This window comes from Ranitomeya imitator, chromosome 4 (assembly GCF_032444005.1).
Source record: "Ranitomeya imitator isolate aRanImi1 chromosome 4, aRanImi1.pri, whole genome shotgun sequence".
Classification (NCBI taxonomy): Eukaryota; Metazoa; Chordata; class Amphibia; order Anura; family Dendrobatidae; genus Ranitomeya; species Ranitomeya imitator.
In genome coordinates, this window is record NC_091285.1 from 421632434 (window position 1) to 421646395 (window position 13962).

Below are 13962 nucleotides of genomic sequence, written 5' to 3' on the forward strand. Positions count from 1 at the left end.
AAATAGGGCCTGAGCTATGCTTTACAATATTGTCTTTGTCCCGATTCCCCACCTTTGTTGCCAAAAGACCTTAGTAAAGTCGCCGATTTCGCCCGTCAATCACACTGGTCCGGTCAAATGAGCGTTGTGAAATCGCAGTTTCTCCCCCACCTCTTGCTTCCCCCCCCCCCCCCCCCAAGATATTTCTTCCCAGCGTTGGCGTAGTGTTTCACGCCTGCGCAGTAAAGTCTAATCTCACGCCTGCGCATTATGCTTTGCCCAACTGTGGGCATAGCATACAGCACATCACTGCGCATGCGCGGCTCTTCACTGTAACCTGTGTGCCCCAGAAGTCCAGAACACCACAATTTGCATATGACGACTTCTGGGGCACAGAGGTTACTGTGGAAAACCGCGCATGCGCAGTGATGTATTGTATGCTTTGCCCACTGTTGGGCAATACATACTGCGCATGCGCAAGAACTGAATGCACTGCGCAACTGCAAAAAAACAGCGCGATCTGTGCTATTCACAGATCAAGTTACTTCAGACACGTCGGGGAGAAACAGTGATTTCACAACGCCCATTTGACCGGACCAGCGTGATCGACAGGCGAAAACGGTGACTTTACTAAGGTATTTTGGCAGCAAAGGTGGGGAATCAGGTGACAATAAAGACTATGGGAAAGTACAGCTCAGGCCCTCTTTAACCCCTTTCTGACATCGGACGTACTATCCCGTCCATGTGGGGTGGGCCCCTATGACCATGGACGGGATAGTACGTCCAGCGAGATCGACGGCGCTCACGGGGGGAGCGCCGCCGATCGCGGCCGGGTGTCAGCTGCCTATCGCAGCTGACATCCGGCACTATGTGCCAGGAGCGGTCACGGACCGCCCCCGGCACATTAACCCCTGGCACACCGCGATCAAAGATGATCGCGATGTGCCGGCGGTGCAGGGAAGCACCGCGCAGGGAGGGGGCTCCCTGCGGGCTTCCCTGAGCCCCCCTCAGCAACGCGATGTGATAGCGTTGTTGCGAGGGTCTTACCTCCCTCCCTCCCTGCTCGAGCCCCGGATCCAAGATGGCCGCGGATCCGGGTCCTGCAGGGAGGGAGGTGGCTTCACAGAGCCTGCTCAGAGCAGGCACTGTGAAGGCTGCAGCGCTGCATGTCAGATCAGTGATCTGACAGAGTGCTGTGCACACTGTCAGATCACTGATCTGTGATGTCCCCCCCGGGACAAAGTAAAAAAAAAAATTTTCAAATGTGTAAAAAATAAAAAAAAATATTCCAAAATAATGAAAAAAATATATATATTATTCCCATAAATACATTTCTTTATCTAAATAAAAAAAACAAAACAATAAAAGTACACATATTTAGTATCGCCGCGTCCCTAACAGCCCGACCTATAAAACTGGCCCACTAGTTAACCCCTTCAGTAAACACCGTAAGAAAAAAAAAAAAAAAACGAGGCAAAAAACAACGCTTTATTATCATACCGCCGAATAAAAAGTGGAATAACACGCGATCAAAAAGACAGATATAAATAACCATGGTACCGCTGAAAACGTCATCTTGTCCCGCAAAAAATGAGCCGCCATACAGCATTATCAGCAAAAAAATAAAAAAGTTATAGTCCTGAGAATAAAGCGATGCCAAAATAATTATTTTTTCTATAAAATAGTTTTTATCGTATAAAAGCGCCAAAACATAAAAAAAATGATATAAATGAGGTGTCGCTGTAATCGTACTGACCCGAAGAATAAAACTGCTTTATCAATTTTACCAAACGCGGAACGGTATAAACGCCTCCCCCAAAAGAAATTCATGAATAGCTGGTTTTTGGTCATTCTGCCTCACAAAAATCGGAATAAAAAGCGATCAAAAAATGTCACGTGCCCGAAAATGTTACCAATAAAAACGTCAACTCGTCCCGCAAAAAACAAGACCTCACATGACTCTGTGGACCAAAATATAGAAAAATTATAGCTCTCAAAAGGTGGTAACGCAAAAAATATTTTTTGCAATAAAAAGCGTCTTTCAGTGTGTGACGGCTGCCAATCATAAAAATCCGCTAAAAAACCCGCTATAAAAGAAAATCAAACCCCCCTTCATCACCCCCTTAGTTAGGGAAAAATTAAAAAAATGTATTTATTTCCATTTTCCCATTAGGGCTAGGGTTAGGGCTAGGGTTAGGGCTAGGGTTAGGGCTAAAGTTACAGTTAGGGTTTAGATTACATTTACGGTTGGGAATAGGGTTGGGATTAGGGTTAGGGGTGTGTCTGGGTGAGAGGTGTGGTTAGGGTTACTGTTGGGATTAGGGTTAGGGATGTGTTTGGATTAGGGTTTCAGTTATAATTGTGGGGTTTCCACTGTTTAGGCACATCAGGGGCTCTCCAAACGCGACATGGCGTCCGATCTCAATTCCAGCCAATTCTGCGTTGAAAAAGTAAAACAGTGCTTCTTCCCTTCCGAGCTCTCCCGTGTGCCCAAACAGGGGTTTACCCCAACATATGGGGTATCAGCGTACTCAGGACTAATAGGACAACAACTTTTGGGGTCCAATTTCTCCTGTTACCCTTGGGAAAATACAAAACTCGGGGCTAAAACATATTTTATGTGCGGAAAAAAAAAGGATTTTTTATTTTCACGGCTCTGCGTTATAAACTGTAGTGAAACACTTGGGGGTTCAAAGCTCTCACAACACATCTAGATTAGTTCCCTGGGGGGTCTAGTTTCCAATATGGGGTCACTTGTGGGAGGTTTCTACTGTTTAGGTACATTAGGGGTTCTGCAAACGCAATGTGACGTCTGCAGACCATTCCATCTAAGTCTGCATTCCAAATGGCGCTCCTTCCCTTCCGAGCCCTCCCATGCGCTCAAACGGTGGTTTCCCCCAACATACGGGGTATCAGCGTACTCAGGACAAATTGGACAACAACTTTTGGGGTCGAATTTCTCCTCTTACTCTCGGGAAAATACAAAACTGGGGGCTAAAAAAATAATTTTTGTGGCAAAAAAATTTTGTTTTATTTTTACGGCTCTGCATTATAAACTTCTGTGAAGCACTTGGTGGGTCAAAGTGCTCACCACACCTCTAGATAAGTTCCTTAGGGGGTCTACTTTCCAAAATGGTATCACTTGTGGGGGGTTTCAATGTTTAGGCACATCAGTGGCTCTTCAAACGCAACATGGCGTCCCATCTCAATTCCTGTCAATTTTGCATTGAAAAGTCAAACGGCGCTCCTTCCCTTCCGAGCTCTCCCATCCGCCCAAACAGTGGTTTACCCCCACATATGGGCTATCAGCGTACTCAGGACAAATTGTACAACAACTTTTGGGGTCCAATTTCTTCTCTTACCCTTGGTAAAATAAAACAAATTGGAGCTGAATTAAATTTTTTGTGAAAAAAAGTTAAATGTTCATTTTTATTTAAACATTCAAAAAAATTCCTGTGAAGCACCAGAAGGGTTAATAAACTTCTTGAATATGGTTTTGAGCACCTTGAGGGGTGTAGTTTTTAGAATGGTGTCATACTTGGGTATTTTCTATCATATAGACCCCTCAAAATGACTTCAAATGAGATGTGGTCCCTAAAATAAAATGGTGTTGTAGAAATGAGAAATCGCTGGTCAACTTTTAACCCTTATAACTCCCTAACAAAAAAAAAAATTTTGGTTCCAAAATTGTGCTGATGTAAAGTAGACATGTGGGAAATGTTATTTATTAAGTATTTTGTGTGACATATCTCTGTGATTTAATTGCATAAAAAGTCAAAGTTGGAAAATTGCGAAATTTTCATAATTTTCGCCAAATTTCCGTTTTTTTCACAAATAAACGCAGGTACTATCAAATAATTTTTACCATTGTCATGAAGTACAATATGTCACAAGAAAACAATGTCAGAATCACCAGGATCCATTAAAGCGTTCCAGAGTTATAACCTCATAAAGGGACAGTGGTCAGAATTGTAAAAATTGGCCCGGTCATTAACGTGCAAACCACCCTTGGGGGTAAAGGGGTTAACGATATTTTTAGCTCATATTGAAAAAACGGGGTGACAGGTTCCCTTTAAATGCTGCTTCTTAGGTCACGTGCTCACGTTTCAGAAGTAGCAGCGCTTTGAACATAGCACATGTTCTCTGCGTCCAAAGCGCTGCCGTCTATTGAACGCAGGTGAATCTACTTGTGTTAAATGAACAGTGCAGATTCTATGGGTGAAATTTCTCTTGCAGAGACTAGCGTCACAAGAGAGATTGACGCGCCATGATATGGAATAACGAGTCTGTCTTTACAGGGGAGCCGCGGGCGTCTGAACATCCATGTGGTAACAGCTGGCTGCTGCATCAAACACACAGAAATTACGGATTGTGCCCACATCGCTTTTTTTATGCGTTTCCGCTGCAGCGGAAATGCTTAAAAACGCATTCCCATGCAATCCTATGGGATTCTGCAGTTGCTATGCCCATGCTGCAGATTTTTGGTAAAATCCGCAGCATGTTCATTATTTCTGCTGAATGGCGGCAATTCCGACACCATAGGATTGCATTGAAACGTTCACTTTACGCACATGTGGCTATGCCCACCATGCATAAAGTGAGCGCTTCATGTGCGGATGGTACCCAGAGTCTGGAGGAGAGGATACTCTTCCAGGCCCTGAGCTACATATTCCTGTAAGGAAAAAAATAGGGATATACTTAACTTCTGATGGCCCCCCAAAGTCCTCCTGCCTCTCAGCGGTGCACGCGGCGGCTTTTGTTCCCAGGGATGCATTACGCAAATCACGTGGAATGATGTTGGGGTCAAGCGACCGTGACGTCACAAAGGTCCTTCGCGCAAAGCATCCAAGGGAATGGAACGTACTGGGAGAACCGCTGAGGAGATCGGGGGCTGCCGGAAGGTGAGAATTAGTCAAATTTCCCTTTTACCAATAAAGCTTTATGTTTTTCACTTGGCTCATGTTGGTGCTTGTGTGGTGGAAGCAAGGCTTAACTTTCTAATCCTGAAAAATGCCAGCAAAAAAATTTAAAAAAAGCTTCTGTCACTCCAGCTCTAAACCCCACCTAGCGCCATGGCTTCCCACTTGACAGCTTTCATTTCCTGAAGTCACACAGGATAGCAGCTGTCAGTGAAGCAGGAGGAGGTGGCATTGGAGTTAGAGACTTCAGATCTAAAGCATCATTTGCACATCACTTCAAACTTTGTACACAGTGATGGTTTTAACATAGGCTAGGTCATCAAAATATAATCAGTGGGGGTGCAATACATGGATTCCAATGCCATCCGGAAGTGCTCAGCTGCAGTTCCGCACAGCACCAGCAACGGTCTTGTGGTTGCAGTCCGATACCACACATCCGCTCCCTATTCAAAGCAATACGCCAACAATACGCAATACCGGCCACTAAATCGACAGAGCTGTGAAGGGGACACACCTAAGCACTAAGAACAGCCGATTGATAAGTGGGGATAACATGACACTCCTACCAGATATTGATTACCTATCCTAGAGATAGGCCATCAGTAAAAGTCCCAGACAAGATTACATTATTACTAGGTAAAAAAAAAAGTGATCATTCCTTACTAAAATGTACCAGACCATTACACTGCTGGAAAGAACTCAGTTGCATCCATTAGTCTTAAAAGGGTTTTCTGTAAAAGAATATTCACATAAAATATGTTAGTCCACCTCCTTGCACCACTGATTACAGCAAGGGACAATAAGGCCTAAAGGTTTATGGTATACAATTGTTAAGCATGCAACCATAGTTTGTTCAACCAATAGTCTTCTACAATATATTTACAACAAAACCCAAGTTAACAAAATGAGCAAATACCATGCAGTAAATAAATGGCAACAGTGCATGAAATGATAGGGTACTTACCGTATATACACACACTAGTATAGGCTGAGAATTTCAGCCCATTTTTTAGGCTGAAATTGCCCCTCTCTGCTTATACTCGAGTCATACCCAGGGGTCAGCAGGTGAGGGGGAGAGGCAGCTGTCTAATAATACTCACCTGCTCCTGGCGCGGTCCCTGCACGTCCCTGGTTCTGCGGGCGCTGACAGCTTCTTCCTGTATTAAGCGGTCACATGGTACCGCTCATTACACTAATGAATATGGACTCCCATAGGGGCGGAGCTGCATATTCATTATGTAATGAGCGGTACCATGTGACCGCTGAATACAGGAAGAAGCAGTCAGCGCCCAGAGAACCAGGGACCACGCTGGGAGCATGAGTGTATAACGGGGGAATATTAACCTGTCCCACGTTCCACGGTCTGTGTCACTCAGTCTTCCGCGCCCTCTGCAGTGATGCTCAGGTCAGAGCGTGCGATGACTCGATTAGTGTGCGCGCCACCCTGTGCCTGAACATCAGTGGAGAGGACGCGGAAGACACATCGGCGCCGACGGTGGAATGGGAAAGGCGAGTATAGCAAGTGCCGGGGGCCTGAGCGACTTGAGGAGAGTATGATTTTTTTTATCGCAGCAACAGCATATGGGGCAAATGTCTGTATGGAGCATCTTGTGGGGCCATGTGCAGCATTATATGGGGGCAAATATCTATGGAGCACCTTATGGGGGCCATAATCACCATTTGTGCAGCAATGTATTGGGCTGTCTGTATGGAGCATCTTATGGGGTCATAATCAACATTTGTGCAGAATTATATGGGGCATATTTTAATATGGAGCATCTTACGGGGCCCATCATGAACTGTATGGAGCATTATATGGGGAATCTGATTCAATATGGATATTCAAAAACACTTAGCCTACTGATGTCGCAATTAATTTTACTTTTATTGGCATCTTTATTTTTGACATTTACCTGTTGTTGTATTTCCCACCCTAGGCTTATACTCGAGTCATTAAGTTTACCCAGTTTTTTGTGGCAAAATTGGGGGGGGGGGGCGGCTTATACTCAAGTATATACGATAGTTAACATAACTGATCAAAAACGTTAAAGCCATCCTACCACGTCAAGGTGACCCTGTTCATGACTGTCCTAACCTCCAGTATTAAAACCTTATCATATCAATGAAGAGAAAAAAAAAGTATTGCTGCACAGCCTGAATGTAACGTACTGGTAAGAACACAGTCACTTGTGGGTGTAGGGCTTCAGTAACTGGAGGTGCTCGCATACGAAAAAACAAACAATCCAGTATAAATATGAAAAAAAGAAGAACTGCGGCAGCACTCACCAGATTGCGTAGATCAAACCTTTATCATATGTTGAGTGACAAATGTGAATAAGGGCTGAGAAGGACTGAGAACCAGCTAATTGACAGCTAGACATGGGGAACTAAATGAATGCAATGTCCAGTTCAGAGCAAAGGGAGGCCACCCCCTTATTTAAACAGAGCAAAAAACTAAAGAGATGACTGGAACACAAGTTGGTGTGAATGCATGACAGTCCCAAAATAGGGTCACCTTGACGTGGTGGGATAGCTTTTCAGGTTTAGTTTGTTTTTTTTTAGTTAAAATTTTGTTATTGAAGCACCCTATATTTTCAAGCGCTATTGCCATTTATTTACTGCAGGCTTTTTGCTCATTTTGTTTTCATCTTCGGTTTTGTCTGTTTAGTGGGCAGCATGAACATGCGATTACATGTACACAAACTAAGGCTACTTTCACACTAGCGTTTTTTGCAATACGTCGTTTATGGAAAAAAAAACGCATCCTGCAAAGTTGTTTGCAGGATGTGTTTTTGCCCCATAGATTAACATTAGCGACGCATTGCCACACGTCGCAACCGTCGTGTGACGGTTGCGCCGTGTTGTGGGGGACCGCCGGGAGCAAAAAACGTTAAATGTAACGTTTTTTGCTGCCGATGGACCGCTTTTTCCGACCACGCATGCGCGGCCGGAACTCTGACCCCACCTCCCAATGGGGCAGCGGATGCACCGGAGAAATGCATCCGCTGCCCCCGTTGTGCGGCGCATCAAACGCTAGCGTTGGAATCTCGGCCCGACGCATTGCGACGGGGAGATTCCGACGCTAGTGTGAAAGTAGCCTAATATTGCAATTCATCTTTAGGTTTTTGTTACAATATAATGTGTAGAAACATCCATCGTTAAAATATGCACCATCTTGTTACACTGGGAGTAACTGGTCCTAGAATAGCAATAGGGCATGTGCAGTAGCAGAGAGCCCAACTGCAGTGACCTGAACATGGCCTACATCATCTACTGTCAAGCAATCTCCAGGTCACAACTGTGGAGTTTCCTACTGCATACTCTACTACTCAACACTTGTCAGTAACAAGGCAGCTATTTGGCATCTATAGTGATCCCTGGAGAAAATTGATATTTAGGAGTTTATTCCTAATGACACTACTTATGGATAACCAACTCCTTTAATGGTCACAAATAGTGGAAAAAGTGAAGAAAAAAAAAAAAAAAAAAAAAAATGAACTTTAGACTGGTCTAGGCTTAGCAGATACTGTATACAACTGAGCCCTGATCATCTGTAACAAACTCGACCAACACCAGAAGTGAACAGTTTACTACAGGGCTGTGTAGAATATATATATATATATATATATATATATATATATATATATATATATATATATATATATATATATATATATATATTTTTTTTTTTTTTTTTTTTTTTTAATAAAGCTGCAGACCCATACCTTCAAGGAAACATTGGCAGCAAAGCTACAGTCCACAGCTTAGGAGTTAGATATGCAGAACGACTTTCAAAAAATATGTCTGGGGATTTATTTCAACTGGAGAACTTTGAGCTGTGGTAGTGACCATGAAGGCAGATATTTTTCTTGTTTTCCAGTCCGTAATCCCACTGTGTAACTACAGTCAGACACCCATCTGCCAGATATTACCGCTAAACAAGAAATAGATTGTATGCACCTTACTACACAGCAGTACAGAAGCCAACTCAAGCTCAATTAACGTTACACTCCCATCACCATCAGTCCATGCATGTATGAAAGCAGAAGTCGCATCACTCAAGAATCCTACCTTCGCCAGCCAATTAGAAAACACTACAAGGGTTTCTCAGCTATTCCTCTGACCACATCAAAAGATAGAAAGAGCCAGAAACTAGCTGCCTGCACCTAGACAAGCTGCACATCACATGACAACTGTCAACAACTGAAGAACTACTTATAATATTTTTGTACAGGAAAGATATACATCTTCAGAATTTATTTTAGTCTTAGCCTGATGAAGAGCCCGGTATAGTCTCGAAAGCTTGCAATTTGTTACCATCTTTTCAGTTAGCCATTAAAAAGGTATCAACCGCTGAGTACTCAAGTCTAAATGTTTTTGTAAACACCCAATTTACATCACTATATAAGAGGAACAAAACTTGTAATAAAATTAATATTTGCTAAACGCAGACTTCTGTTTCAAGTGCAGGAATAAGTAACTCAACATGAACAGGTCTACAGTCGTAACCATTTGTTAGCTGCACAAATACAAACGCTCTTATAAAATAAGTGCCACAGGCATACAATTTTACTCGGCCACCCCAGAAAGGTGCCCAGTCTGCTTTATATGTAAAAGGGATTAGAGACTCATTTGGAAAATAGTATCTGATCTGCAGCCAGGAGGTTGGAGTAGGATGAGCCAGATTGATTTACATTTTTTGGAGAAAAGTTTCAGTAAACTTACAGATTATTCATTGACCTCCCTGGTGTCTATGTACGAGTCCCGTGGGCGGGTCTTGTACAGCGATTGACATTCTTCACTGTATGCACAGCTAGCTGTCAGTCACCGAGTAGGACCGCCCACTGGACTCTTGTATATATACACACCTGAAGTTTTCACTGAATAAAATACATTATATACTGAAACTTGTGACAAACCTATACATGATCCTGCTCAGCGTCTTCTCCCCACTATACTGTGCACAGATGGGACTGTATATAACGTGACGGGTTACTTAAGGTAAAGCCCTTTACAGGCTGGGGAAAATCATTACCTTCAAGCAAATCAATTGTCCATTAAATGATGCCAACTACTGCTCAGTGCCACAAGGGCTGCAACCTCCAAGTCCTAACCAGAGAGGCTCCCTGTCCGGCACCACCAAGCAAAGCACTGCCGGAACATGGCTGCTCCATGAGGATATTATGGAGGAGCTAAAGTAATAGATTATACATAATATATTATGTGGAGCCAAAGTAAACAATAGAACTACACTGAAAGTAACAGTGCCCGCAGAGGCTGGATGCATGGCACACTAGGGGAGAATCTATGGTGCCAGCCATGGCAGGAAGTAAATAGTACCCATCCAGATGGGGTAGTCAGGAGGAATGGGCACAGGCTACACAGCCTCAGTACCAGGCATATATACAGGTGCAGGGGGCACACTTGGGTCTGAGACTTGTAGTCCCACACGCCGAGCCTCCAGCTGGTGAGCAGCTTTGTCCTTTGTACCCAGCCACTGCCATGGCAGCGAGCTCCACACAACTTTCCTTCCTCCAAGAAACTTGTCCTTGTCCAGCGCATGCGGAAGTGCCCCAGCCTGCTGCCAGCCTGCACATTCCATGCCCTGCACCTCAGCCCCCCGCCTGCCCCAGCCCCCACAGCCGGTCCACGGGCTGTCTCACCATCTTCACAATGCCTCGCTGTAATGTAGGGACTGACGGCACACTCTGAGCTCCGGAGGAAGCCATGACGAGACAGACAGAACGACAAGCGTGGAGAAGAAGAACCGGGCCGGAACCTGCAGCTGCTGCTTCCCTCACACACTGACTGACTCAGAGAGCGAGACTTCGCCGTACAGCCGCTATTTATCGAACCGCCCCCTCCGAGTGCACCGCGCATGCGTCACATACAAAGGCGGCTATAGAGCGGTTTCACGATGACGCTGCTTCCCCGCCTACCGGGGGCGTGTACTTCCGGGCCGCTGTGGTAGGAAGGACACGTCAGCACGTGTGTGTTCAGGCAGTGATCGAGAGCCTACAGTGCTGGGCATGAAGTTTCGGGAAAGCTTTGTGGCGCCAAATTCTGCTCCTTGGAAGTGACTGGGGCAGGTCGGGCACAGGCTCCTCAATGTAACGCGTGGCCGCAGAGACTATGGCAATGCATATTATAGTACCGAGCAGCTGGTAGATCTGGTGCCTGCGGAGTGCCGGACCTAGCCATAGGTAACAAGGCAGCGGTGGAGCTTTGGTTTAGGACCAGCTATTTAGGCCTGTACTATAAAAGCAAATTACTGCCACAAATCCGAGTGCAAACTCGTATGCGCGGAAAACTGCCCTTAAAGGGGTTGTCCGGCCATGATAAAAGTTGTGCCTGTGGCATGCATAGGGTAAAAACACCAAACGGATGTATCCTCACCCGCTGTCCAGTGTAGGCCTTCCCGGAGGTCACCACTGGATCAGAAGTCCTGAATTCGACATTGTTCCTCCATAGATAGCACAACTTTCGACCTATGATGGGTCTTATTCAAGCACAGACACTAAAAAACATGGTGGACTTCAAGTGAGCAAAAAGCACCAACCAACATATAAGCCAAGCCTACCATCATAGAATACAGCATTTATACATACTATTCATCAAAAAACAGTCACAATCATTAGTTAAAATCAATGACACTTGTCAATATACAACAGGTGAAAAAACTCCATTTAGATTATAAAAACATACTTTGTATATGCCCAGTGTGCAAATCCACCAGTGATGTAAAAGCATCGTTGTCCCGGTTACAAAGGTCCAATCCCATCCTACCAGGTAATAAATAGTCACTGTAGATTAGTGAGTTATTCAACAGCAGAGATCTAATGGAAGGTGCGTATCATCCAATCCACAGAAGGCATCCAATCGCCTTGGTGACCGAGGGCGAATCGTCTACCAAAGCCTTTACGTATACTGCACATGCACGAGAAGCGTCCAATTACGTCCATGTTGCCAAACGCGTCATAGGGGAAGCAATCGTGACCACAATTACCCTGACGCGCAGGCCTGGCGTACATGAGCTGACATCACATGACCGCAACAGCAGTGACGTCAAGGTGATGCTCACATCAGCTAAGGTCAGCCAATCCTGGCTAAGACCTTATCGCTATGGAAGCGGCGGCATCCTCTCCTATAGATCAATATATACCAAATGGAAAAGATGGGGTGATACACAAAAAGGAAGAGAAAGGGACCAAGAGGGAGTAAAGGGGAAAATAAGGTGGAAGAAGACCAAAACCAATAAAATCAACATTGTTCTGTTGCAAGACTACCGCAGACTGGGATTGGCTCTAGGAGACTAGAACAGTGTGTCATCAGATGTCCACTGCAGCAATTCACAGGCATCGGCATCTCTGTGACAGAAGAACGACGATGTCATGTCTTCTGGTCTAATACAGACCTTCAGAGTGACCCATACTGGATCCCCAGTGGTTACATCATTTCATTATTTTCATGAGATTTCAGCGCCGCGGTAAGGCATGTTCACTTTCTAAGATGGACCCCCCTCAACTTGGGGGAAAAAAGCGTGTCTTACAAAGCGAAAAATACTGTACTTAAAATCAGAAAGGCACCAATAAACAGGTCCTGGACATTTTAATTGGTTTTAACCCTCCATCAGGAGCAATGCCTTCACTAACGAGTTCAGGTGCAATGAGCCTGTCAAGCGCAGGCTCGTCAAATGACTAAAATTTCTAATTTTCTTAATTTCAGTGCTCTGAAAGTGATCAGAGACCTTCATAAGGATATAATAAAGTGAGTACACATAATCAGGTGCAAAAAAAACCAAAACATTTACTTACCATAAAAGTAATAACTCTAAAAACACATTTCACAACCCCTGCCAATTAGCCCCCAGTTTTCAACACATAACTATTATTAAAAAGTAAATATAGGGGAAAAGCTTAATTTTAAGGTACCTACAATGGTATTAGGCTGGTTTCACACTTGCGTTTCAAAACGCATGCGTTTTAAAAAAAAACGCATGGTGAAAAAACGCATGTAAAAGCGTGTGTTTTTTCATGTGTTTGCGTTTTTTAAACGCATGCAGATAAATGTGACAGCTGCCAATCATCAAAATAAAGTAAAAAACCCACTATAAACAGAAAGAGCTAGGGGTGGGGATCCTAACGCTAACCCTAAAGGGATCCTAACCCTAAAGGGATCCTAACCCTACCCCTAAGGCCGGCGTCACACACAGCGTAAAACAATACGGTCCGTATATTACGGCCGTAATACGCTGAAAAGTCCCGAAAATAGTGGTCCGTAGCTCCTCCGTAGGCAGGGTGTGTCAGCGTTTTTTGCGCATGGCATCCTCCGTATGTAATCCGTATGGCATCCGTACTGCGTGGTTTTCTCGCAGGCTTGCAAAACCAACATACCGCTATAGAAGTGATCCATGTGTCCCAAAAAGAAAAATATATATATATATACTGTCTATATGTATATATATATGTCAGTAGACACATATATGTATATATATTAATATTTTTTCCAGCGCTATACAGCTTGAAAGCCGGTAATTCAATTTCCGGCTTTTTCTTTCTCCTTCCTAAAACCCGACATGATTTGAGACATGGTTTACATACAGTAAACCATGTCTTTTCTCCTTTTTTTTGCAGATTCCACACTACTAATGTCAGTAGTGTGTATCTGCAAAATTTGGCCGTTCTAGCTCTTAAACTAAAGGGTTAAATGGCGGAAAAAATTGGCGTGGGCTCCCGCGCAATTTTCTCCGCCAGAGTAGTAAAGCCAGTGACTGAGGGCAGATATTAATAGCCTGGAGAGGGTCCACGGTTATTGGCCCCCACCTGGCTAAAAATATCTGCCCCCAGCCACCCCAGAAAAGGCACATCTGGAAGATGCGCCTATTCTGGCACTTGGCCACTCTCTTCCCATTCCCGTGTAGCGGTGGGATATGGGGTAATGAAGGGTTAATGCCACCTTGCTATTGTAAGGTGACATTAAGCCTAATTAATAATGGAGAGGCGTCAATTATGACACCTATCCATTATTAATCCAATTGTAGTAAAGGGTTAAATAAAACACAAAC

The 13962-nt window shown here is 44.3% G+C and overlaps 1 protein-coding gene across 2 annotated transcripts in view; it reads right to left on the bottom strand.

Moving 5' to 3' along the window:
- SND1 (staphylococcal nuclease and tudor domain containing 1) overlaps positions 1-10760 on the bottom strand; it is a 980965-nt gene extending 970205 nt beyond the window's left edge. Inside the window, exon 1 of one of the 2 annotated variants that reach the window (XM_069765442.1) lies at positions 10562-10760. In XM_069765442.1, the coding sequence (XP_069621543.1) occupies positions 10562-10627 (66 nt within the window). In that variant the 5' untranslated portion in view covers positions 10628-10760. The remainder of the gene's footprint in view (positions 1-10561) is intronic. The other variant, XM_069765443.1, reaches the window with a different exon arrangement.
- Positions 10761-13962: the final 3202 nt, after the last annotated feature.